We start from the raw sequence: 27302 nt of genomic DNA, 5'->3' as shown, positions 1-27302 counted from the left end.
TTAATGGTTATTTTCTTATAGATACAATAGGCCTAATTTCCTTATCAGTGATCAATCATTTTGTCCAACCAAAAGGCCAAAACACAAAGGTAATTTAGTTTGAATAATGTTTAAGAAAGCTTCATTTCCGTTGATCAACAAATAGATAATCGACAAATCGTTAAACCTCCAGCACCAGTCCTGCTAAGGTTTTGTGTTTGCATTTTGCAACTGTATTCCTACTCTTTTGGAAAGAACACATAATTCCATTAATTATTTACAAAGTCAAGGGGAGCTATAATTCTTTGAAAATACCAACCAGCTCATCTGGTCCACCAGAGGAAGTAAACAGCCTTAACTAGCTTAAACATTGGCTCTGGTGTAACAGCAGTGCTGCCTCTTAAATAAAATGGGGTCTCGTCCCCTAAGCGTATTTATAATTGCGTTCTCTGCAGTAAGTGTGATTATTTTACTCCTGTGTTGCAGAGTTATGGTCCTGTGACCCTTTCATCTTAAACCCACTCAGTCAGAGATGTTGGTTGTTGGGGGCAACCTCAGGCGCAAACAAATGAGTCCCCTGACATTGTCTCCTGCATCAATCTAATCAGATAATTATGAAACAGCACTTCTCCATCACTTCTCAGAGAGGACCTGGGAATGGTCTGAGTGGGTGATTATGAATAAACACAGGGCTGCCTTGAAACACCCACTTTGATGAAATGGTCTACAGCACATGTGTGAGTGTGTATTTGGGAGACTAGCGGGACGAGGGTCCAGTAGTTCTCCCGGAGGGGTTTTAAAAATGAAAATTGGGAGAGAAAGGGGACGAGGAACCAGCAAACACAATCAAACCAGCTCCAACCTTTCAAGGGATACTTAAAGAAAAGGAAAAAAATGTCTCTCTATCTCATCAGCACCGTCTTCAATTTATCCGACGTCACACAAATGCCCACAAAAAGCAGTAATTGGATTAGAAGGCAAATTCAAGAGGGACGGGCTGTGAAGAGGGGATACTATATGTATTCCAAGGTCAAGGGCTCAAATTAATGACTTTAAAATGAGAAACACAAAACCCATTATGCCGTAGCGCTGACTGGCCAGTTATTGTTCTGGAAAATTAACAGTTCACTAACATTGTTTGTAGAGGTGCACCAAAAGCAATCATGCATCTTTTATACTGCCAGTTGACAAGTACATTGCTTCCTTCCCTCGTACAACTACACCATTTCCATCTAATCAATTCAAATGTCTGCAGCAATAAAAATTGTCTAAGATAAATATTTTAATATTTATTGTACTGAGAGCTTTATAAGACCATTTTATCTCCTAAAAATGGTCCTATTTTTATATTGGATGAGCCTTCTCAAGTTCACCAGCCACATGTCACAGGTACACGTCTGTATTTCCATCCAAGATTATACTATAACAGATGTAAACTTAATAATGGATTACATCCTACTGGGAAGCCTTAAAATTTCCATTTATGAAAGACACTTAACATGGTATATACTTTCTAAGTCAAAATGCTAAACGCCCCCCCCAAATACTGACATGGGCAATTTAATGAAAGCCAAGACTGCACTTACCAGCAGCTCAAGGAGAACCTCCTTCTCATAGGTGGTGTCTTGCCCTTCAGCCAGCTCTGGCAGCAGACACAGGTACGAGGCCACCTGGTGGAGCGTATTGGGACTACGGAGAACGAGGAGATAAAACAAGTGGTCAGTCATCTAGAAAAGTTGTATTTTGAATTTACACATTCAGCTAGCACTCTTGTCTAGAGGATAGAGATTGAGACAGGGACATTATGATATTACAATGATGAAAAAAAATTCAGACGATGCATCATTGCTTCAGCGAATAAGTTTTTTTTTTAAAAATGAAATAAATGTGTAGGTTCAGCCTCTCTTTTGGGGACACTACCTCTCCCTCTGAGAAGGATATTTCAAATAATGACGGCAACACCACTATATGTGTGAAGATACACAGCCTTATCAAATTCTTTGTGCTTGTTAGCACTGCTGCACAAAGCAATTCTTCGTTTGCTTTGACACTCATTCCTGCTCTGTCAGCATGTGTGTGTTAAGGGGTCGGGGCGCACTGATGCGACGGGATTATGAAAATCAAAGCCCATCTCCGTCTCGGAAAGCTGAGGCACGGCTTTCTGCATACAAACCTGTTTTAATCAGGCTGACACACTGTGACACAGGCAGCGTCTGGTACACAATGAAGGACAGGGCCTGGACACATTGTGACAGCCCCGGACAGCCACACGTGGCACTGACCGACTGAATCCGTGTATGTGCATGCATTCAGCTACTTGTGATGCAGCGCTTGGGCAGTGGGGTGGCAATTCTGCCCATGATGCAGTTTGGTGGCCCAGTAGCTGACCCGACATAAGTCGTGTGGAGACTCCTTCCCGTAGCAAAAAAATAACAGCAGCACAACAACTTAATCTGAGTAGAGGAGATGACTGGTCCAGGCCATGACGGACAGCTAAACTAATGGCAGGGTAAGGTAAGGAAAGGATGGGACCATAATAGAAAATGGTCTACAATAAGTTTACTCTTTAGAATAAAGGCTGTCTTGACCCTTGCTCAGATTTTTGATAAACCACACAGCAACTTTATTAAGATTATGTGTACCTCAGCACCTCAGCTATGAGAAAGACATAACCTGGTCAAAAACCTTGATACTTATTTGTAAACACAACCAGAACATGAGACAACATCACACTCCCTACAAACCGGTCTTCTTTAATAAGAAAACTTTTTTTTCTTTTTTAGAAAGAAGGGAAAAAACAATGACAAATCTGCTGATAATGAAGGTGGTTATGCTTTCACCATATATTGTTTCATTGTCACATAAAATCCTCAGAATATGAAGGATTAAATTAGTGGAAATGATAAAATCTAAACTCCCCATCCAACGACAGGCCCACACTGAAGAACTAATCCACAGAACTAATTACACACATTATTTTGGCAATTTCACGTGCGATGACTCTCTTCAATTTTGCTATCATTTCACAAAGCGATGCATACTCTTTGATCATGTAGTCAATTAATTTGTTGGCCTGAAACAACACTCACACAAACTTACATGTTTTATTTAACTGAAAGAAAGTGTGAGTGTGTGCGTGTGCGTGTGTGTGTGTGTGTGTGTGTGTGTGTGTGTGTGTGTGTACGTGGGCAGACTAAGCAATAAAGCTGCGTTTGTGTGTTTGGGGGACTTAGCGGATAAATTCAGAGCGGCGGGTGACTGGGAGCTTAGCCTGTGGGTAGCGCAGCTGGAATAAACTGGCATTAGCGTGAGTCGTTTGGATGAAAAGTGCCTCGTTAAATCTGATCAGCATATTTAGAGTTACCCAGGAGCTGCTTTGGTGACAGTTGTGGAGCAGGGAACAATGCAGTTACTGCTACATTCAAAACCCTAATTCTGGGAAAAGGAGCGGCGTATCTACAAATACATGAAACGGTTCAGCTCAAGCCTTTACCTGATTCAGCTCAGCTCGGCTCATAACCCTCTGCCTGACTCAAAGAAACTTAGTTTTGGGGTTTAAGAATGTATAATCCATTACAGAAGTTAAAAATAGGTGATGGATATACAAACATTAACTGCAAAGAGGAAATCTGTGTTGTTCCTACAGGGTACCTCAATTACGACACATACTAGACAAACATAAGTAATCAGCAACTGACTTGAGCAAAAACATTGGTGGTTTTAAGACATTATAAAAGCTTGGGTCAGTAATTTTGAAATTTCATTATGGTATCAAAATACCAAGAAAGCTAGAACCAAAAGTAATTACAAATTACCAATGAATTAAATGTTTTTTCACTCCCCTTCACGCATGTGTTCAAGTAAAAAAAACACGCACTGGCCAGTTAGTCAAAGTGAGGGTGCTGTTTAGCTCTTTGGCAAGCTAATATGATCTGACAAACACAGCTGTTCAGAGAGTTCATTCTCAAGCCACTGCAAATCGATTTAATTAATGAGGCGTGCCTCTCTCTCTGGCTGGTACCAGCTGCCTGTTCAAGGGCTCACTAGCTGCCATTTAGAAGGGAAGTCGGGCAGCAACGGTGCTGATGATGCTATTCTGCAACATAAGGCCAATATCGGAAGTCTGCATGTGTGATTCGGTGATCAGAAGAACCTCAAATCAAAGGTCAGATTGGTATATTATCTGCTGACCAATGTGGAGGGTTTGTTTGTCTGCAACTCTTTGCCACCGACAGCGCTTAGAGAAATGATGATGTACTCTCTTAAGGACATTAAGTACATACAGTAAGTACTTGTGGATGAGGCAGAATTGTAAAAAAAGAAAAGGGTGAGCCACCCCTTTGTTGATATGCATAACATTTATCAGGAAGTAGTCCCGTTAGCTAAAACAACGCTTCAGTGCAACAGAATTTTAGTATCAACAGTTCACTCTAATTGTACTCAGTCCAATCATGCGTAGCCTTCCGCCCCATCCCTCCATCTGTGCACTGACAAGCTGCAAGTGCTTCATTCCGGGTATTTTGATTTACCTGAGATGCCCGAAGTGTTTGGTCAGGGATTCTCGAGTGTCTACTGCTGCTACGTTGGACAGAGCAAAGTCCTGCAACTCTGGAAAATGAGCAAAAGCTGCCCTCTGAAAGACAGAAAACAAAGAGCAGATCACTCAGACTGAAGTCCACTACTGTAAAAATATATATTACTCATTTTACCATACATCACATTGCCTTGACAAAGACAAACAACTCAAAAATGATAATGGAAAAAACAAGACAAATAGTCCAGAATTTGGCATTACATACATATACAACACACAAGGATCCTTACATTTATTATCACAACTAATATTATTAGATTTGGTAGCTGGCAGTATCATTTGTATTTATGTTGCTCTCTCTCACAACAATAAGCCACGTACTCCCGATGCAGAATAATATCCAAGACATCAATGACAAATATATTTAACACTCAGTGGAAAAATAACAGCAGAGCCAAAGCAGGCAGCTGAGAAAAATATGATTCTGCATGTCTGTCTGTCCCTCTTTAAGTATGCTGTTTACCTGCAAGGAGAGGATTCTGTCATAGTGCAAAGTGGTCATCTCTTTCCCCGTCAGGGCGTTTCCTGTCTGGTCATTGATCTCAAAACCTGTGTAGAACTTCAGCATGTCCAGCAACTACAAAAATGTGACAATACGAGTTACTTCTACATATGAAAAGCAAGAGCAAAGATGGATTTGGATCTCAGAGTGCTTGAATACAATCATTTCAAGTGTTTGCTAGTGTGTTGTACCTGGCAGAAGAGGTGTCCCTCCTTCTCTCTATGGGTGAGGCTGGACAGGTGGCAGCTGACCACCAAGTGAGAGTCATCCAGCACTGTATTGAACCAACGCCTGGTGGGCAGCAGGGCCTAAACACACAGAACAACATGTTTACAGCTTCGGACAACATGCTAACAGTTGGGGCTAAAATACCTGAACTTAAAGCTCACAAAACCTGGAATGCATTTGGTAACATAAATATGTAGGCGGAAATTAAACTTCAGAAATTAAACTTCAGTGGACAGGACCAAAATAACTTGGTAAGAGAAGCCAAAGGTGGAGGAAAATGGTCTGATGGCCCAACATCACAGGAAAACAACATTTAGGTATTGTATGAACGGGCATCTCTCAGGGGTCAAAAGAATCAATTGGCTCAACAACGACCACATTTCCCAGCATCTGGACCATAATAATGCAAACATTTTATTGATCCATGGTCTTTTCTTGTCTTGAGGTTGTTTTGAAACATGTAATAGAGAGGCAAACAATGAGGCGAACTGACTTCTATAACCATCATCATTTGCTTGCCGTAGCGCACCAACATGACATGAGGCAAGTACAGAGAATCTGTCAAAATGAGATAAGAAAGCTGCTTTGGTAGGAATATAATAAAGAAAAAGTGTACATGTTGATGAACTGACAGCACACAGAACAAAAAAGGGGTTCATCTATCACATTATAAAGGCTGAAGGAGAAGAACTGCCCAGAAAAAAACGGCATTGAGAAATGGAATATAAATTGGAATACTGAAATGCAAAACAGCAACAAAATGCAATATCTATTATTTTATTCATTGAAAACAGCTCTTCAAAGGCAGCAGGGGCTGTGAGTGATACCTTAACACCGAGAGAATGGATACCTTTATATCCAACAGCCATCTTTGATCTCAGCACGGTCCTGACAGCCGGCATACAAGAGGCATGAAAACAGGGATCTTTTTTTCGTGCCTTCATTTTCAGGTCCTCATCAGAGAGGGGAAGTATGGATTTCAGGCAACTGAAGCTTTGTAAAAGGATAGCGCTGAAGGACAGGAGCTGTCTCTGGAGACAGTAAGCTGGCCGGCCACTAGCCGCTGCCAGGAACAGCAAGGCCGGCCTGTCAGCAGGACAGCCAGATGAAATCTATTGAGCCCGCTCGGTAGAAACAGGAGATCTGCACCGGCAGCAGCAGCAACAATCTTATGTGACATTGTGTCTTCATCCCAGATAGCCAACCTCATTGGCAAAGCGGCATCCCTATAACACCGTGTCAAATTCTATTCTATTTTTTATAATTATTTATTTCAAATGAACCAATATGATTATTCCTAATGCTAGTTCCTCATCTCTACACGCTATTTCATCACCCTAAAAATGCCAAGTTTTACTCTATAACTGAGGTGACAGAATATGCAATGCAGAATATATAAACTACTGCATGTCAACTACAGAAACTAAAACTACTGCGCTCTGTGGTATAAGAGCAGATATCGCACAACAACTATTTTAAGTCCACTGCAGTGACGCAGGTCATAATAATATTGGCAATCTAAATGGGCAAGAGGACACAGTTCCTAGATTAGAGTATAGCTACATATTAGCCAATCTCAACAAGCAAGAAGTAATAAATACTTGTATTTGCAAATAAAATAATATGGCTTACAGCAGAAAGTAATCTATTTAAAAATGGAATACTGTTGTTGTTAATAGAATATACAAAGCAAACAACTCCTTCAGACACTGGCATAATTCCTGAAGGGAATTTGGTCTCAGGTCACGACCTTTTTGTCTAGCAGACACTGCACATTAATCCTTACACCTTATACCAAATGTCAAAAGCCATCAGGCTGAAAATAACCTCTCATACTAAAATCAAAGACTACTGTTTCAAATACTGCATAGCTTTGCAGACAGCAATGACAGAGAAGCACAGGGCAGAGCTGAGGCTGGACATTTAGCCACCGTCTGTGGACCTGAGTTAGCTATAACTTTGAAGGACGGAAGGCAAATGAGCTCAGCAGAGACGGATGTCTACACCGCTTCCTTCATCAGGATACCATGATTAAGCAAATACATAGTACATATACAGTGGAAATGACTGTCTGCTTAGTCAGTGTTAAGATAGAGTGCATCATCTTGCAGTGTACATGTTTAAATAAAGCAATCGAATCTAGGGAGAGAGGAAGGACGAGTGGCAAAAGATTTGTTTTTTTAAATAAGTGAAAAAACCTTCGGACTGGGAGGACATGTCTTACCTCCAAATCAATCATGAGTTCAATGAATCTCTCGCAGTAATGTACTTTGTCCATGGATACGGGCCCTATGGAAAAGGAAGGAAGGAAGAAATTGCAGAGGTTAGCTCTTCACTTCTTTTCAGGGAAAGCATTTTATCAATGACTAATGCCATCTGACAGAACAGCAACATGACTATGTGAACATAGAAGGCCAAAAAAAAGATAGGTAATAATGAGCTGTAATAAGGAAAGGAGGTTGCGTACTTTTCACCGCGGATATGAGGACAGCAAACGCATGTGGACAACACCAAGGTGTCATGCTGAGTGTGTGAGCCTCACTATGAGATACTGCATTGCCAGCACAGCAGCATGCTGGGACCTCAGCCCTCATTAAGCATGTTGGTGTGTAAGTGTGTGTGTGTTTGCTTAAAGTTGAGGCATGCAGCACACATTAGAGTGATGTGGATCCTGCTGGGTTTTAGATTGTAATCTACTCTGTCAGGCTTGAATTCTACCTAAACACACAAATACACGTTCTGTTTTTAGCATTCAGGTGGGGGGCCTCTGTGTCGGCCTGCATTACAACACAGCAGTCAGGGCCGGTGGCTGTATGGCAGCTGGAGCACATGCTCCTTTGGCGGCTGAACAACTCAGAAATAAAAAGGAAGGAGCAGTGCAACTGGACCAGTGGAAAAAAAGGGTAATATTGAGTTTCATACTTGCAATAAGGCCCTTGACTGAAGAGATGTGCTCTCTGACAATGTGCAAGCTCTAGAAGCACTAAAGAACATTAATCATGTTGGGAAAGAAAGAGAGAGCACATGCAAGGACATGCTTTGGGACCAAAATTGCAGGGAGAGTCATTCGGGATCATATATTTTAGTAATCCTCACCAGGGATGCATTATTTTCTTTTATTAAAGTAAGACCAAGATCTAATGGTCATTCTTTATTCTGAATGCAATCCATGTGTGTAGTTGGCCACAACAATATGAAATCCCAAGGGAAATAAACATATTTTTCACTGTTTACCTGACGGCGGAATTGACACAAGAACTCCAAGAAACTTCTTAATGAGCACTGAGAGGAAGGCCCTCTCTTTTTTTGCCCTGAGGAAAACACAAATAAAGCAAATCAAGGGGGAAAAAAACAGAAACTCATGGGATACAAAACACAATTTTGTAGTCTGTATAAGAACTGAACGTCCAAGCAAGGAAAAACAATATTACTGCTCAGCTGCGTCAGAATCCATCTTTTCAAATTTCTTCTTGATTAGATTCCAGAACTTCTGCAGCTTTGGAACTTTCTTCAGCTCGTGTTGGAGTCTGGACTGCAAACGTGACAGAAACAAAATCAGTCTAGCTATGAAAGTACGTAACAACTTCAATAACTGTGGTGTGCCAATAACTACCAGAAAAATGTAATTATGGTAATAGGTTGACATCTTACTGGAAGGAGGCACATCCACATAGGCAGAGAGATGAGCTGCTGCACCTGCTCTCTGATCAAATCTACCTCCTGGGAGGAAGGCAAACACAAAGAAAGAGAGGAGAGAGAGAGAGAGAGAGAGAGAGAGAGAGAAAGAGAGAGAGTTGTCAAAATGCACTGCATGTGTATGACATATATTTATTACACTTCAGCCCGTATAAAAGTCTGCAACTGAAATATTTAGAGGGCTTTATAGGATACAATCAAAGTGCAGGAGGCTATCACAGGAGATTTTAAAGTGAGACATCTGCAGTGCTTCCCTTTGGTTTAATGCGGCTGCAGAGGGGCGGGAGCTGGCCAACGGTGTACTGCCTAGTCTACTACTGCCCCCTAGAGGCCATTACCAATAACTGCCTTAATTCACACATTTAACTTGGATAAGAAGGCATTTTGGCATTGATTCCGTTAATGAGTAAGATGCCTTAACCTGTTTAAAACAAAACCTTAGTTAATCACATTCTAATAAAAATGTAGGATCATATTTAGAGTAACAATAGAATGGAGAACAGTTCTCATCCATATTTTAGTGTATTTGAAAAACTGTTGTTATCTGCCGCTGGAGTCATGACGCAGATGTTGTACACAGCAAATGAATATACCACAGTGAAAGAAGTTTTCTTATATTCAACTATAATCGTTACGTGAGGTTTTTCATTTTAACGATCTTATCCAGACGTACACTTAGAAACCGCCTTACCATGTCTAGCAGCCCTGAGTCATGAAATAATGAATGTGAAATTGAAATAAAAAATAAAATAAAAATGCTTGATGGTTCACATTACCATTGTTGGTCTACGCCTTCACTGGGATATGATAAGCATTACAGATTTTTTAAATCAATATTTGTAACCTATGTTAATTTGACAAACCATCTTAACTTAAACCATGTTAATATTCTAATCAAAATAGTACTACAAGACATGAAAACAAACATCCATATTGACCTTAAAAGCAGCATCATAACACTCAAAAGTTACATACTCCTCCATTAAGTCAAAACATTGAATATTAAAAGAAATGGCACACACCAGACTGTTGAAACAGTGGTCCAAGAAGACCAGCAGCACAGTTTGTTCCTTCAGAGTGAGGACGGCCTCCTCCCCTGCCAGTACAGCTTCCATCACACATTTGAAGAAGAATGGGAAATGGGTGGGCTCCCTCTTGAACACCTGAAACACATAATTCAAAAGAAAAAAAATATTGTAGATAGGCAATAATTTGAATGGTAACTGTAAAGATAGTGAATGTACAGTCTTAGAGTTACTCGTATAAACATGGTCTCTTCAGACGCTTGTGTCACCATGCAATGACAGTTAGTCTGAGATGAGGCACTGCATTACTTACCTCCCAAGCTGGGACATTCTCTCTGAATTTCTCATTGACAATGCAACAAATGGACATGAGGTAGGCATTGCTGGACACCTTGGGAGTGTAGTTCACCCACAGATAGTTCTCAAGATACTGGCTGAAAGGTGAGAAAATAATTTATGAGTATATATATATATATATATATATATATATATATATATATATATATATATATATATATATCCATCAAGTTGTTTAAACACTATATTCAATGACTGCTTTGTAAAAAAGAGGAAGTGAAGTATCCCACCTGAACTCAAGCAGCATAATTTTTCTGATGGCAAATCTGAAAACGTGAGTGAAAGAAGACAACAGAGCAAGTTAAATAAGTGTAACATGTGTTTATTGGATTACACACAGGAGCTTATGGCACTATGCTTGTATTTACTTACTTGGACTTCAGAACCTCTTTTTCATAAACATCTTCCATCACCTAAACAAACAGCAGAGAATGTTAAAATTCTTAGAGGTTAAGGCCATAAACAGAGGACCATCGATTAAAATGACTGGTAACAGCAGCCCTTTACACCTCCTTATTTTATTATATCAAATTAAAACACACAAGTGACTTACAATGTTATAGATACAGTACATAGAACATGTCTTTGCAACTTACTTTGTAAAAGTAGTTCAACTACAAAAATGATATTGACACCTCTAAGATGCAGCAATGCATATAACTTACCTTAGAGTCAAAAGGTAATTTGTTCTTTGCATGCGGAGCCCAATATTTATTGGCCAACTGAAACAAGAAATAATGAAAACATCAATAGTAGTAAAAATTGCAGCATAAACATTCAAGGTTCATATGGTACAAATGATGTCTTACAGGGTGGTGTGCAGTTGGAATACTCAGAAGTTCAACTATATATATATACACACACCATTGTGATTTTCTGGTTTGGATATATATTCTTATATAATAAAGAACTATCAAGAAGGGAAAATGTTCGGGTTTGGATATATATTCTTATATAATAGATAACTATCAAGAAGGGAACATTTTCCAACTACAATTAATTGTCTTCTCGACTTAACCTGACGTGATCCACATCACAAATACTCAGGTACACTACTCCCATTCAACCGTTACCCCACCTCACATAACAATACTATCTATGTAGTAACATCTTCAATGTAAGCATCATTCTAGTTCCCTTAAAAGAGGCATTGTAGATTCATTACAAGTAAATGCATACAATGTAAGGCAGGTGAGGAGATAATCTCTCTGTCTTGAGCATAAAAACAAAATAAGATAATGCATTTCAACACAGTGCTGGAGCACAACTGTAGTGTAGCGTTTCATGGACAATGGATGGTTACCTGTGTGACATATTCTGCATTAATCTGAGACACAGAAGGCGCTGCAGCCTTTTTAGCGGGTGTTTCTTTCTCCATGGTGGGCCTCTCAAACTGCTACAACGAAGACTGTGGGGGAAAAGAAGACATTGTATCAATGTAACCGTGCCTAAGTTAAGTATTGACACCAAAAGGCTTTGAACTTAGCTATTTGTATTGAACTATTGGCTTAACGGGGCCACTACACACATGGATAGTGATGAGAAGCGAAGCTAATGTTAGCTAGGTTAAAAACTTCATTAATAGCTAAAAAGTGTGTGCAATTCGTAACATTATAACACTGGTACTTAAATAAACATAACCATTTCTTTTAGGTATTATTAATAATACAGAAGTCGTCGTAAAACACGTTGACCTAAACTTCACAGTATTAGATGATGTGCTAAGCTAAGCTATGAAGTATCACTAAGAGGCTGACTCTGGGATAACATGTATAATAAGAACAATAATAATGATAGCCCGATATAATAACAAAATCAGCTCACAAACCTTTGTTTATTTCAGCATGAACGTAGCTGCCTTTGACCAACAGGTTTCACATGTACACAACCAACGCGCTGAATGCGACTTACTTCCTGGTTAGGTACGTCCCTAAAGTCGTCCCCCAAGTACAAAAACCAAGTCTTTCGTTCCTTCGTTTTTGTACCGCTAAAAAAAACTCATTTAGGTAGGAAGAGGCTTTCATAAAATATTATAACAATAATAATAAAAAAAACAGAAACGAATTCGACAAGAGGCACAATGAAATACCATACAAAACACGTTTAATTAATGAAATACTAAAATATATAAGTCCATATTTATATATATATACAGTACCAGTCAAAAGTCTGGACACACCTTCTCATTCAACTACTTTGAAGAATCTAAAATATAAAACATATTCTGGTTTGTTGAGCATTTGTTTGTTTACCACATAATTCCACATGTGTTCCTTCATAGTTTGGATGTCTTCAATATTAATCTACAATGTAGAAAAAAATAAAAATAAAGAAAAAACATTGAATGAGAAGGTGTGTCCTAACCTTTGACTGGTACTGTATATATATCACATTACATTACATTACATTACAGTCATTTAGCAGACGCTTTTATCCAAAGCGACTTACAGGAAGTGTATTCAACATAGGTATTCAAGAGAACTACTAGTCACCAGAAGTCATAAGTGCATCTCCTTTCTTAAACAAGCATCTCAAAGCATAAACCAGAGCAAAAGTATAGTGCAGAGGCAAATTACTACGAAAACAATAATTGCAACAGACTAATACGAATATAATAAGTGCTACAAACTACTACGAATAGGATAAGTGCAGTAAACAAATACGAATCACATCTTTTACATACATACAGTAAACTCAAACATTATATTACTGACAGATCATGATCATCATAAATACCAGTTTACACAAAAAACAAACATTACCCAGTAATGTTGAATATTATCAATGAGTCAGTTGGTGTGTTGATTGTGTGAACGTTTTGCCACAGACCTGTGTGGATAAGATTATGCCTTTTAAGTTTAGTGGGAGAAACCAAATGTCACAAAGATAATATTTAGCTGACTCTGTCGTATTTGGTTGAACATGAGTTGAACAAAAGTGTTGCTCACTTTAAGACTTGCAGAGCACATGTCACATTCAAACACATTCATAACTATAATGGTTTGTAGCTTGATCATAGTTTCATGTAGCCTGATAACAATCGTCTCTCAGTTTTGCTGCATACGGTGCTTTTGTATGGCCTCATCCCAGAGTAAGAAACAAAGTGCTTTGAGAGCTTATATGTAAACGCTAAGTTCTTAAAGCATTTTCTGCATTTTTTACGTTTCCTTTTTTACAAGTTAGGTTACTTTTAGAGTTTGTTTAAGGACACCGTTCACTTTTGTGATGGATATAGCATGCCTGGTGCACAGCAATGCACTCACTTCATAACCTTCTGAACCATCAGAATTTGAAAGTGTACTGTCTGTGTTCACTGATATATTCTGTCGAGGGACGCTGTTGACTATGTGCCTTCAGTTTTCTAATGTTCTCCTGTTGATGACTGGCTTGGATGTTTTTCTCTCATATTAAGTTCTTTCATGGGTTTTCCATTGTGGAGCTTTCCTTAATGCTTTCTAACACAACAGACACTGAAATGGTTCCAAGCCTGTGTGTACCATCTCATGCCTTTGTAATTTAGAGACACTTGTAAAAACACTTTAAACACTGGAAGCACTTGTGTTGCACGCTTCCTGGATTTTGCATTGAATTAGCAATCTGTGTACTTTTTACAGTCCCTTCAGAAACCTTTCGCACAACCTTGTTTTTCTTTGAAATATGTGGTGACAATTTATCTGATTCCCTGTTGTCATTCTGAATAATTAATGTGGAGGGGGTCTGATCCAGGTGTTTCAAAGAGACTGCATTGCTGCCAGTGTGTGTCTCAAAATCCTTATGTAGTTACATTTCCTGGACTGGGGACTCTGCTGCAGTCCTTCTGTTAAACCCACCTATGCAAGAAGGCGGCCAATTGATACACAATAATCGTTGTTTGTGATATCTAGACCACAGTTGTTTCCTGATGAAACCTCCTTCCACACATCTCACAGCCAAAAGGCCTTTGTCCAGTATGAGTCATTATGTGCCTTTGGAGTTTTGATACAGATGGAAAACATTTTAAACATGTATGGCACTGATGCATTTTCTGTTGCTCGCTGGTGGCATTGCAGGTTTCCCTCTGCTGTTCTGCTGATGTAATTACCTCACAATCATGAGGAAGAGAGTCATTGTAGTCACTGGAATTTACGTTCCACGTTTCTGGTTGAAGAATGATGTTCAAGTCAATGGGATCTGCAAGATTGGGTTCAGGTAAATGTCTTATTTCTTCAGAATCACACATTTTCACATTATTTCTGTTTTTCACAGCGGTAGGACTTCCAAATTCTTTTAAGTTCCTATAAATGTTATAATGACGTATTAAATGACCTTCCAACTGCAGGGACCTGTTGCAAAGCATGCACTAGAATAGTTTCAAGGAATTCTGTATTAAGTCTTGCTGCTCTTGTTCATCAGACTTTATTACAAATACTTCAACACTGACTGCCTGTATTGAATTATTGCTCTGGTTTTACAGCTGCTTCTGACTTGATGACTTGATCAGGTCCTGCACAGCATTTATCCTTATTTTTACACTGTAGCTCCAGTCCCACTGAGAAATTGACATGAGTGCGTTGGCTGGTGGAACGTTGCTGAAATGAGGACTGAAGCTGCAGACATGAGGTTTGTCTGCTATTACAAAACGTTTGCTTTTTCCTTTCAGTACCCACAGAAAGAGAACATTTATTTGCTGTACTTCAATGGGATTTCAAGTGTACCTTCTATCTGAAGGCTTTCCGGCAGATCATACATGAGTAGGGTTTCTGCACCGTATAAATAAGGAAATGCCGTTGTAATGTGGATGGTGAGCAAAAGGTTTGGAGACATTAAGGGCACTAGTGTTTTTTAAAGACATTTTGCTTCAGCTGGAGCTCAATTCTTGTGGCTGCAGGTGCCCTTTCGATTAGCCCTGTTTAGAAAAAGTCTGGCCTGACTCTCTGCTCCTCTCAAGAAGTTTTGGTTTGTTATGAATTACTTCAAGCAGACTTTGCATGTATTGTGGGCATTGCACACTGATGTGTCTTCATTTGCAGAATCAACTTGCTCCTGAGTTATTGGATCAGAAACATTTGAGATACTGCTCCGAGTCACTACGGCATGATTTACGTGAGGCATATTTTTGGGGTGGATTTTCCAGTTTTGTTCCCTACACTTTCCCTTTTCCACCTTGGCTGGGAGGCCATAGTAGATGAAACAATCGAAGGCATTACATTTAAATGACAACTGCCAGGTGTGTTAATCCCTGCAGCTGGTTTATTATAATTGCTTGATGGTTATAAATTCAAATGCCATGTTGTAGACAGTCTGTTGGAAGCCAAGTGTATTTTTAAATAATCAGACTGTGTGAAAGGTTTTCCACAGAATGTGCAGATGAAGGGCTTCTGGCCAGTATGGATGTCTATGAAGTTTATTTGGTGACAGGAAAACATTTTGGACATACAGGGCACGGATACTCCCCCCAACACAAGTACTTAACCTCTTATTAGACCTAAAGAAAAAATAGGCATTAATCCCTAAAGCAGGGATGAATGACTTTCCAATCAATTCATTGACAATAGGATACATGTGATTACATTAATAAAATGCGACAAACTTCGCTGTAATTAACATTCAAATGAGGTATTATGTTTTAGGAATTTGATGAAGGCGTTGACACTAAAGCCTCCGGTAGTCAACATGTGGATATACATGTACATTTTTATTCCTGTTCTATCTTTATTTTGTTGTATAGTATGTGTATTTATTGTCTGTGTAGTTGTATAGTATGTGTATTTATTGTCTGTGTAGTTATTGTGTAGTTGTATAGTATGTTATTGTATTTATTGTATAGTATGTATTTATTGTCTGTGTATATAGTATTTTTGTCTGTGTAGTTGTATAGTATGTGTATTTATTGTCTGTGTAGTTGTATAGTATGTGTATTTATTGTCTGTGTAGTTGTATAGTATGTGTATTTATTGTCTGTGTAGTTGTATAGTATGTGTATTTATTGTCTGTGTAGTTGTTATGTGTATTTATTGTCTGTGTAGTTGTATAGTATGTGTATTTATTGTCTGTGTAGTTGTATAGTATGTGTATTTATTGTCTGTGTAGTTGTATAGTATGTATAGTATTTATTGTCTGTGTAGTTGTATAGTATGTGTATTTATTGTCTGTGTAGTTGTATAGTATGTGTATTTATTGTCTGTGTAGTTGTATAGTATGTGTATTTATTGTCTGTGTAGTATAGTATGTATTTATTGTCTGTGTAGTTGTATAGTATGTGTATTTATTGTCTGTGTAGTTGTATAGTATGTGTATTTATTGTCTGGTCTATGTAGTGGATCAATAAAGGAATATGATATAATATAATAATAATAATATAATAATGTGCAGCAGTTGGCTAACAACCCTGTAGCATGTTAGCTTTCTTGCTAACAATACATAAATGACGTCACCGGATGTTACTCTGGGCAAAAAACATGTACGTCTCTCAAAATGTACGGCAGGAAACAAAGGTTTTCTGTTCGTGGCAGAGCAGGGTTCCGCATGACAATGGATGTTATTCTCGTGATATTTATGTTTTATATACGATACAGAGGCTATGCTAAATCATACAATCATGCCATTATTATGCTAAACCTTTCAGTAACTTTGCTTTGAACAGAAAACAGCTAGGTCTATTTTATTTTGTGAGTTATTTGTTATTTAGTAGTATTTGTTATTAGTTTTTGTCCTCAAGTCCCACAACAGATAGGCCAAGGCTGCTGTATATCAAACCTTGTCTCATTCATAATCATGTCTCATGTCTGACTGTACATCATCACATCACTGAATGTAGCCTACTACATAAAACATCCAGCACACAGAGTATAGGCTATGGTTTGAAAAGTACACAAATTATACATTCATCTTGTACTTTTCCCCCTATTCAGAGGCCTCAACAAGTCATTCCTTTTGACTGTAATAGCCTTTAGCAGTCCTCCTCCTGTTTCTTTTACATCCTTTGGCCCTTTCCACTTCTTATTTAAACCGGCTGTTCCCTCTGATATGTTCATTTTGGTTCACACATTTAATTGTTATACTGTAAATTGATGAACAATTCTGAGTTCTGAGCCGAGGGATTTGCTCGTCTGTGCTGCACTAAGTGTTCATAGGTTTTGTCATTGTGCATATTTATGCCTCAGTGTTTTGGCAGGTTTGGAAAAATGTAATAATGATACGTTTCAGAGGTAAGCCTTACCAAGAGACGCCATTATGATTCAATTTTGTGTTTTGTCTAGATTAAGGGTTTTGGTCTAGTGTATGTTCTGTGAACCTAGTTTAGCCTAACAAGATTAGATTGTATGTCTATGGACATTTGATAGTCCTATATCTAGTAGAAGTTAAATTGATTAGTTAATTGAAAAAAATGAATCACTGTCAATGTTGATTATTGTTTAAGTTGTTTTTCAAAGACAATTTCAGAAAGATGAAATTTGCATGGCAAAACGTAAAATCATGTTTCAGTGTTTGTTGGCTAAGAGACTTCATATACTATAGTATAAAGCTGAATTGTTGACCATCAGGAATACAAAAAACAAAGATGCAAATACCTCCATTAAATCAAAATACAAAAAAAGAAAGATATAGTCTATATCAATAAAAAAATATTTAGGTGTTCTAACACAGAAAATCAAGCTCTGAGCCAATATGTTATCAATTTGTTGCACTAAGTATAGTGGAAATACTGCACAAATGGAATTGAAAACAATTTAGCTTTTAAATTGCACTGTTTATGTTGACCACAAGAGGGCAGCAGACACCACTCAATAGCATGTGATGGTTGCCAGTTCAGCAGTTAGAACAAGTTTCATTTAGTCAGTGCTGTGACCATGAAGACGTGCTTTCACAATATGTCAGGGAAAGAAAACAATACATTGTGTAACAAAAAGGATTCAAATATGCAAACAAACAAAACCACAGTCACTGAGGCAAACAGACCACAATGTCAGGAGGCGTCTCGAGCAATGCGGCTGCTTCTAAGCTGGGCTCCCCTACTGTAGCCCACTGCTATGGGGAAAGATAGTCACACACATCAGCCTGGTTAGCCTGGAGGAAGAAACACAGTGAAAGTCCATGTGCAAGGCCACAATGACAAGAGCCGCAGGCTGGTACACTGTGCACAAAGGACAATGTTAGCCACAACAACCAGTTTGTTTGCAGAGCGGTTGCAGGTCAGCTTGGCGGAAAATGTACATTTGACAAAACACATGAGAAAACTAAATGTCACCCTGTCTTTATTCATTTTGTGAGGAAACACAGAGGTAAAAACACAAAGAAATGTGTCTGCCATAGGCCATCACATGGGCTAGATGAGGATGTGAAGATAGTTGCGGCTTTGCCTGTCTGCATGAAAACAAGCCCGCTGAAAGTCAGAATGTAATGTTTACAGTGTGGTTGAGTAGCAGAGCTCCTCTGTGTTTACAGAAATGTTGAGTCTTCTATTGCTGTTATAAAGCCCTTGTAATTTAACCATTGCTCCACTAAGGGGAATAAAAGCATATGCATTCAAAAGTCAATACAGAAATGTTTTCAAATCTGGAATTTTTAATAATATGGTGAAATGCAGTTGACATATGTAATTGAAATACATTGGGCTGGTTTGTGCTGTTTCTTTATTTTCATTGTCCAATTTAAAAAATATATATTTCTCAATTTTTCCTGTATGTTTACCAAGACTGCTGAAAATGCATGTTTGCTCAGCATAGCTGTTGGGCAATACACTGCTTGGCATTCAGACTGTTACACACTTTTATAAATTTAAAGAAGAAAATTGACAAAGAAAACCATTTTAGTTGGATGGCTATTTGTGTCATTTGCCAAATCAAATTTATATTTAATATCAAATTTATTTAATATAATCAAATATTTGTGGATTAAATGTATCGGTGTTTACTTGACTGGGGTGTACAAGTACATAATGAAAGTACTTCATTAAAATATACCCACATGCATTTGACAGCTGCATCATTCAACAATTCTGAATGTCCCCCTGGTGAGGCCCTTTAAAACCAAACAGGTGAGCATTAACACCCTGTATATTTATGGGGCATCGGCTTGCTCTACATCATAAATAATTGCTTGTTTGTGTTTTTCAACCCTCAATAACAATCTTCAGGCCCTATCGGCTGCCTCTATTGTTCAATTTTTGATAGCACAAATCAAAACAACATTGCGGTGGGTGAAGATCAATAGCTCAATCCACTCTCCCGCCATCACAAGCACAATGAAGAGAATAACCGGAGTGAAGAAGCATTCCAACTCGATCATCAATACGGTTCATGATCTTTGAGAAAAGAAATGTTCCAGGAGCAATGGTTAATAGTGTTATTTTCTTCCCACATCATCACAATGTCCATTGACAGACCCAGCAGATACACACCCTCACACACACACTCACGCACACACTCACACACCTGCCCTGCAGCTGTGTGTTGTAGTGTCCCTCTCCTATTAACCAGGTTGCCTTAGAATCAATAGAAAACATAAAGAGGCTTAATCTTTTCAGGTGCTCGGTGCTGATTGCCTATTACACAATAATAACACACCTTGAATCCCATGGAGCATGAGAGCGAAGGAACACAGTCACCTCATCCACACACACGTTACACACTGCCACAAACAGTCGCACAGTAAATCTATAGGTTTACAACTGAACAGATGGTGTTAGCGGTGGCGCTAGGCCTTTATGAGGGGTGTTAGCTAACGTGGTGAGAGAAATTCCACCAGAAACAGTGGGATATCAGGGGATACAGTTTATCGCCTCGTGGAATGAAACACTGCTGGTGTGTCCTTTTGTAGACTATGGTCTCCAGTGCTCTGGTATGCAGCTTTGGGTTATAGAAGTTCCATAAGACTCTTTTCCGAGGCAGAATAACAGCTGCTGCAGTATTCAACTCCAGTGGAGGACAAAGTGGATTATAAATCTAAATTCTGGGATATGAAGTGGAATAAACACAAATCCTCAGAACCTCACATAAATCAAATCCACTTTCAGACAGACAACACTTTGCATTTCAACAATCAAGATCGATAAACATTCAACATTAATGAGAAGTTATGCAGTCTTTATTTTCCACATTCACTGATGTCCTGTTGTAATTGATTAGGTGTTGGGCTGTCAGAGTGGCTCCTTCAGAAAAGCCCAAATGAATTCCTGTGATGTGGATGACTGGAGTCTAGTTGTTGACTTTGGATGTGTTTCTATAAACTGAGCCAGCAGGACAGGTGGAGGATCTTGGAGTCAGGCAAGTCCAGGACAGGAACCAGGGCCACAGACGGACTGGACTCTCCTAGAGAGCTTCTTAAACTTTCTTCAAGTCCTGGGAGGTAAAGACAGAGATGAAGATAAGGGGATGAGGGCAAAAAAGTTAGTTAGGTTGGAGTTGGACACTATTGTCTCATATAGCTGCCCCACTGGGACAGAGGCTACACTTAACCCTTCGACCAGGGAACACAGGCCAATTTACAAATAATTGGCATTCTTAAATCCTTGGCAGATTGTTGCCCCCCTCCCCAATCCGACTCCCTGCAATGCAGACATATGGTCAGCAAGGACTGAACTCTAACCATCCCCTGCCAAACTCACTCACACAGAGCCATATACAACCAAACACATATACACAGGAGAAAGGAGGGGCAACCCGGATAATGCCCTTTTGGACAATTTAGCAGCTTGTTTGGAGGGGGGGGGGGTCTAGTGCAATGGATCCTCTGCTCCTGTTGTGTTGGGATGTTAGGAAGCTGTGTTGGGACTACCTTGCCGTTTTACTGGAGCCAGGAGATGTTGTGTGTGTGTGTGTGTGTGTGTGTGTGTGTGTGTGTGTGTGTGTGTGTGTGTGTGTGTGTGTGTGTGTGTGTGTGTGTGTATGGCCGGACTACAGACGGGCAGTGGACGTGTGAGAATTCACTGAGCGTCACAGAGCCTGGTCTTGATGACAGCCTGTCTATTTAGCGGCGGCCCGCTGGGATGTTGCCCATTCCCTCCTCTGCCTCGTGCACTAATTGGTCACAAGTGTTCCTGTCTCATGGTTGACTGTCCTGGCTTATTCCATACCATGCTGGAAGGAACTTAAGTGTGGTCACTGTGATCCGGCATGGTCACAATAGGGGAAGTATGCTACACTTTAGTGCCATCACTACTGCGAATCAATCCTTTTTCACCAACATCTGTCTAATAGGATGTATGTTGGAATCTAATTGTTGACCACTTAACCTGGGTCTCAGTGGACAAACACAAACCAACTCTCTTTTAATAACATCTACTAGTAACATTTATGTGAACCTGCCGAGTGAGAAATCAGGACAGAAAGGTTATGTGAGCAGTTCCGCGCTATTTAATAAGCCTCATTCTCTTTCATTTGAAGCACACGCAGCACGCCAAACATCCACACAAAGAGCCCACACACCCTAATTAGCTAATATGCACTACAGCTTAAAATACCCCCACTGAACTCAGGCCTTTTTTTGGAGGGCATTAAAAGCCTAAATATGTGTTATCAGAGCATGTGGTGCTCCCTGGGAAGCAGGATCCTCTGGAGATGGCCAGCTGACAACTGAGTGAGCCAGAGAGAGATCACAGACAGGATGGTTTTTATTAAGAGAAGAAACACACCCTTCATCACACCTTTGCGCACTAAGCCTGTTTTATGTCGGGATGTTTTAATCTTTGTACTAACAGATAGGAAATAATTGCGCTCTCTCTTTGAGGGTGTCTTTCAGTGTCTGTCTACACAGACATGCCTGCTTTGGCATGAATGAGAGACATGTGGGGGATGAAGGTGACTTGAGTGACCAGGCAATTTTGTGTTCTTTTGTCTTTGCGAGTGAAAAGCGAGTAAAGACACAAACCGCTTTTCTCCAGCCCCTATTAAAGCTTCTGTTAAATCGCAGAAAATTCTATGAACACTTCCCATCATGCAAACAAACCCCACTCCCTGGCCTCTCAGCCCCCCCCCCCCCCTTTGGGCTACACGGGGCGCCTCATTGAGAGGCCCAGTGGACAGAGGCTGCAAGATTCAAAAAGCCATCACATTAGCAATGGGATGGAACTAAACCATCTCCCCAAGAGGACCAGCCATTATTCTGCTTCACGGCGAACACACAGGGAGTTGAAAAGGTTGCTGTTAAATCTCTGTTTTCAAAACCAAACCATTACCAAAACCCCACAACACCCCTTTAAACATGCTAAACACCAACAGACATTTTTGTTCAAACTGATTAATATATAAATATTGTAAGGCTAAGTGAACAGAAGGAGGGGTGTAAGTGAAGGCAGTGGTGAAAAAGGGGGTTACTGAGTGGAATGGTTGATGCCTGCTGGGCTTATGGGGCTTTTAAGCAGTGGCCAAGGCCCAGAGCCAGTGGTTTTTAGTTGTGCTACACTGACTTCCAAACTGGTCAAATTAACCGATAAACAAGGAGGTAATTAGCAAGTGTTGGCTCATGAAAATTGTTCATCTAGTCCAGGGAGAATGAACAAAGAGGATTAAGGGGCTGGGTGTGTGCAGTAGAGCCACGGAGAAACGGAAAACTTCCTCCCCCCAAAGCAGTTACAATCAATACATTTTATATCAACATCAGATCACACGCCTACTTGTATGTGAGATGGGTTGCTAGTAGTGATGAGCCCACAAATAAATATCCTCTCATCTCCACAGAGGTTTATAGTATCTCTTAGCTCAATGTTTTGGTTTTCCAACCCACCACTGCTTTGGTTCATATCAGCTGTTTAAGAAGTTAACATTGTGGAGAATTAAGCCCATAACTAGCCAGATATTTAACACAGGAGTTGGTGGAGACCAAAACGGAGCTAAAAGGAGAGTGCGTATTGAATTGACATGTTTTCTGGTGGACACACACACAATTTCCGATAAATGCTGATGTTGCTCTGTATCTGCTGGATATGTGAAAGTTCCCATTTTTAAAAGGTGAAAACATGTCAATGTTGTCTTCACAGTTTGTTATTGCATATTTAACTATGGTGGAGTTTTTATTTAGAACCAATGACATCAAAACGTATTAGATTTTAATACTTAGAGAGAAAATAATAGATTTTTTTAATCACAAGACCTTATATAGGCCCTTCTCTAAAAGTTTTTGTTGAGTTGTGGGGGCCTATCTTCCAGAGAACCTTTCGATCGTAAGTAACAGGTTGAGACAAGATGTTTAAAGGTTTCATTTGGAGCATATGTCATGTCTATCAGCTGTGAATCCTAACGCAAGTAACCCAAGGGTGGGGTGGGGGTTGGGGGGTGCAGTCACATTTTCTCCAGTGTTGTTGTCTGTCTGCTGACAGCAGCAGTTCTGAGGCTGTGACTGCTAGCGCCAGAGGTGTTACTTTTCCTCCTTTGACTTTTTGGATTCATCACCCGATGAGCATCGGCTGTGACCCATAAAAACGCCCATGGGTAAGCTTCCAGGGCTTGGCTGTGCGTGCAGGGTAAGGTAACAGATTCCAGCTCAATGATGAGTCAGTAAATGGTTTTAGGGGAGCAGTCTGTGCAGCCAATAATCAGAGAAACATACATTTCAAGGGTGAAGATTGAGGTTGATTTTGTCCAGTAAACCAATGACCCAGAAACACAATTAATGGTTTCTTTGAAGATGAACTAACATACTTTCTAAAGAGAAGCTTCAATAGTTCATTTAGATTTAAATTGTGCTAAACATTTAGCATATAGACTCCTCCTCATTGCTTGTTGCCCTTCTTCTATTATGGATAATGAGAAAAAATTAATTATGCGCATCGTATATCATGAAACAATGTTAATAACAATTATATAATTGGGCAACAAAACAAATTGCACTGTTCGTCTGTCATGCATATCAACACGTTCTCGAATCGGATCAGCCTCTTTTCCATTCATCACTCGTTACCATAATTCACATCCTCAAGAAGATGAGTTATGTCAAAGCTAAAAATGACAGAAAGATGGCTGGTTTGGCACAGATTCAAAAATGTTAATTGACTGCTTCAGCGATGACTTGACAACTGAGCCTGTGTGATCGATGTGCTCCTCGCCCTTTTCCCCTCCGAGAGATATCTCTTCGGATAAAACAAATACCGTTCCACATTTGCTTTGACGAGCACCTAGAATCCCGGGAGCAGAGGAGATGGTGCCGTATAAAAGTGTAATGATGACAAAAGAGTGTGCCAGCTGCTCGGGTTACTGTACACAGTGCAGACACAACAAATGGATTACAATAATTAAACAGGAAGAAGTGGAGATCCTCTGGAGAGACTGCTTCCTGGAATATCTTATGGAGTTTACTTAACCAATGTCAGCTCAAACTTTCTTTGAAAAGAGAGTGTAGAGAGAGATGGGCTGTCAGTTTGTTTTCATTAATAGTAATGTAGAGCAAGAACAGTGTTGCCTTCAACAGAACAGGTTATTTAGGATAAATCCTCTTAATGAGTGTACATATTCAGATAAATTCAAATCATATGTGTAGTGTCTTGAGTGGGAAACAAAGTGAAATACCTTTAAGAATCTGCTGTGCCAGTGAGTGGCCGCACTTGTAGAACACCCTGGCACATAATGGCACCAGCGCAGCATCCATCTTTTCCATGGCTTTCTTGAATGTAGCTGCAACTCCGTCTGTTACATCCTTCACGCCGGTGACCTCCAGGTCATCGCCGGGCACAGCCAGGGAAAGTGAGAGTGAAGCGCTACACATGTCGGACGACGTTACAGTGTAGCACTCTATGGATGCGCATGCCACATTTCTAGTCATGTGACAGGAAGTCCTTTTGGTGGGATCATCCTGAATTGCAGTAACATGTAGCTCAACAGCGGCGCCCTTGGGTAAGGCTGGTACCACGACGACCAATAATGGCGCGGGTTTGATCTCAGGCTCCCACAGCAAGTCCTGTAATGTAGACAGATGGAATTTAAAGGAACAGGCGGAAATATTATATACTGTGTTGTGCAAATGTATGGCCCTCCTGCTGGGATACATGCCAGGCCTTCTGACCACAAACACTCCTCCATCAACATTAAACATTATTGTAAGGCACATCAAAGAAATGATTTTATGTGACAGACTGACAGGCTAGAATTAACATGAGATTGTGAGGTAATGATAGTGTGTACAAACTATTCAGAAAGAAGCCACACTGCCTGCAGCCACCCTAAACAAAAAACGGCAAATGTATCCAATTTGAGTTGCATTTGCTAACATTTGCTATCCAAGTTGACTTCTCACCTTTCTAAGAAGATCACTCACAACATGTTATGGCAGTTTCAGCACACACATTTAGTGGAAAACGGCCTCAATTTCATCTATAGAGCCAAAATCTCTTTATTTTTTTTCTCCTCAGGACTGAGAGCCATTAGCAGTAACAAAATGTCTTGGAGCAATGCTACAATGTGGCCCTCTAATAATACTTGGCTGTGGCTTCATCTGCTAATGGGAGAGAAATGAGTGTTTTATATAACCACCATTTCAGTCGGAGTCGATAGGGCAAAAACACTTAACCCGCTTTTCAATTTGCTGGATCAATTTTCATCCACTTACACCCCACTTCGTAAGTGCAGAATAATAACAGGTTACTTACATTTTATTTTGATATTCACTCAAAAAAAAGAGAGAAATCATTGACAAGAGCAGACGACGGCCTCTTTGTCCCTTCAACAGACGAACCCGTCATGACCCAATCAGCCATATTCACTGAGGCAGCACTTACCTTCAGATTAAACTTTAGCAAATGCTTAATTGTGTATCAACAGCTAACCTCTTGCCTTGGAGAGTGCAAACAACATGAAAAAAAAGCAAGTGTCCTGAATGAGTATGTGTGCACTACAAAGGTTAAGATTCTTCACTCTGCTGATTTTGAACCCAGCCGAGCTCGCAGTGATCAACAACAACCATCACAAGAGCAGAGAACAATAGCCGTGTCAGCACAGACCTCTTAGAATGTCAGACAAAGTGACAGCACATATACGTGTCCTATGCTTTGATAAATGTTATATTAGCACTTCTGGCAGCGGCTAGGTATTCTCCTAGAGGGAACTGCTCCTGCACTTGTCAATAGTGATTGAACATGGACTAGAAAGTGGGAACTGGGGAGAGAAGTGACAGGACAGGGGGTCCTGCTCAGCCAGGCTTAAAGGCCACCCTGCAGGCCTTGGGTGCAGAGGTACTATACCCAACCGACCGTCCACAAGGAGATCAGGGGACTTCAGCGCTTCAGCTCCGGCTCCAGCCTCTGGCAGGCCTTAACTGTCACGGCACAGTTGCTGACTTTTTGTCCGAGCTGTCGGGCGAGGTTACATCAGTCCCTTTTTGTTTCTTTATTAATGTAGCCACCAAAAATGTTACATTAGGTGGCAAGTTTGTTCAGCAGATCCGTGGAACTAGATGTGCTAAAGATGAATCATTGTGTGTGTGTTTCTGTATGTGCATGTGATATGCGAGTGTGTGTGTGCGTGTGTGTCAGTGTGTGTGTCAGAATCAGACTTGACTGTGGTCAAACCTCCATTACCCCGCCAGAGGATTGAGAAGGGGAACACTGGCTGACATCCCTACCTGACCAGAGATCATTTATTAAATGACTTCAATAAAACGTAAACTTTGATATATGGTCGAGCTGAGTGCTGGGGTGGCAAGTTGGGAGGGCAGGCAGGTGGCAGAATGTGTGTGTGTGTGTGTGTGTGTGTGTGTGTGTGTGTGTGTGTGTGTGTGTGTGTGTGTGTGTGTGTGTGTCTAGAGGGCTCTGTTCTGCTCTACACCAGCCACTTAACACAATCCATCTCATTACTTCATCCCACTTCAGTTCCAGGGCAGGCAGCCATTCCCCCAGTGCTCTCTCACTCCGTAGGCAGCAGGTAAACGCATAAAGTCTGGATCTGCTGCGCTCAGCTCTCTACACTGATGGGGTGTGACCTGCCTCTCCTTATGTTTGTTTTCTTTCTCCCCACTT

General features: G+C 40.1%; 2 protein-coding genes and 1 pseudogene across 2 annotated transcripts in view; all 3 read right to left on the bottom strand.

Annotated features, from left to right (window-relative positions):
- aqr (aquarius intron-binding spliceosomal factor) overlaps positions 1-12347 on the bottom strand; it is a 46564-nt gene extending 34217 nt beyond the window's left edge. The window contains exons 1-15 of the mRNA XM_054614628.1: positions 12210-12347; positions 11685-11789; positions 11047-11103; positions 10754-10794; positions 10612-10647; positions 10338-10458; positions 10022-10162; positions 8955-9023; positions 8735-8835; positions 8538-8614; positions 7528-7592; positions 5267-5383; positions 5037-5150; positions 4509-4612; positions 1566-1668 (exon numbers count right to left, since the gene is read on the bottom strand). Coding sequence (XP_054470603.1) covers positions 1566-1668; positions 4509-4612; positions 5037-5150; positions 5267-5383; positions 7528-7592; positions 8538-8614; positions 8735-8835; positions 8955-9023; positions 10022-10162; positions 10338-10458; positions 10612-10647; positions 10754-10794; positions 11047-11103; positions 11685-11759 — 1221 coding nt within the window. The 5' untranslated portion in view covers positions 11760-11789; positions 12210-12347. The remainder of the gene's footprint in view (positions 1-1565; positions 1669-4508; positions 4613-5036; positions 5151-5266; positions 5384-7527; positions 7593-8537; positions 8615-8734; positions 8836-8954; positions 9024-10021; positions 10163-10337; positions 10459-10611; positions 10648-10753; positions 10795-11046; positions 11104-11684; positions 11790-12209) is intronic.
- Positions 12348-13734: 1387 nt separating this feature from the next.
- LOC129103044 (zinc finger protein 729-like) lies at positions 13735-17592 on the bottom strand (annotated as a pseudogene).
- A 519-nt stretch (positions 17593-18111) lies between these two features.
- The window catches only part of dph6 (diphthamine biosynthesis 6), a 57388-nt gene continuing 48197 nt past the window's right edge, over positions 18112-27302 (bottom strand). Inside the window, exons 14-15 of the mRNA XM_054614629.1 lie at positions 24862-25249; positions 18112-20700 (exon numbers count right to left, since the gene is read on the bottom strand). Coding sequence (XP_054470604.1) covers positions 20582-20700; positions 24862-25249 — 507 coding nt within the window. The 3' untranslated portion in view covers positions 18112-20581. The remainder of the gene's footprint in view (positions 20701-24861; positions 25250-27302) is intronic.

Source organism: Anoplopoma fimbria, chromosome 15 (genome assembly GCF_027596085.1).
Source record: "Anoplopoma fimbria isolate UVic2021 breed Golden Eagle Sablefish chromosome 15, Afim_UVic_2022, whole genome shotgun sequence".
NCBI lineage: Eukaryota > Metazoa > Chordata > Actinopteri > Perciformes > Anoplopomatidae > Anoplopoma > Anoplopoma fimbria.
This window is presented reverse-complemented; position numbering and strand designations above follow the sequence as displayed.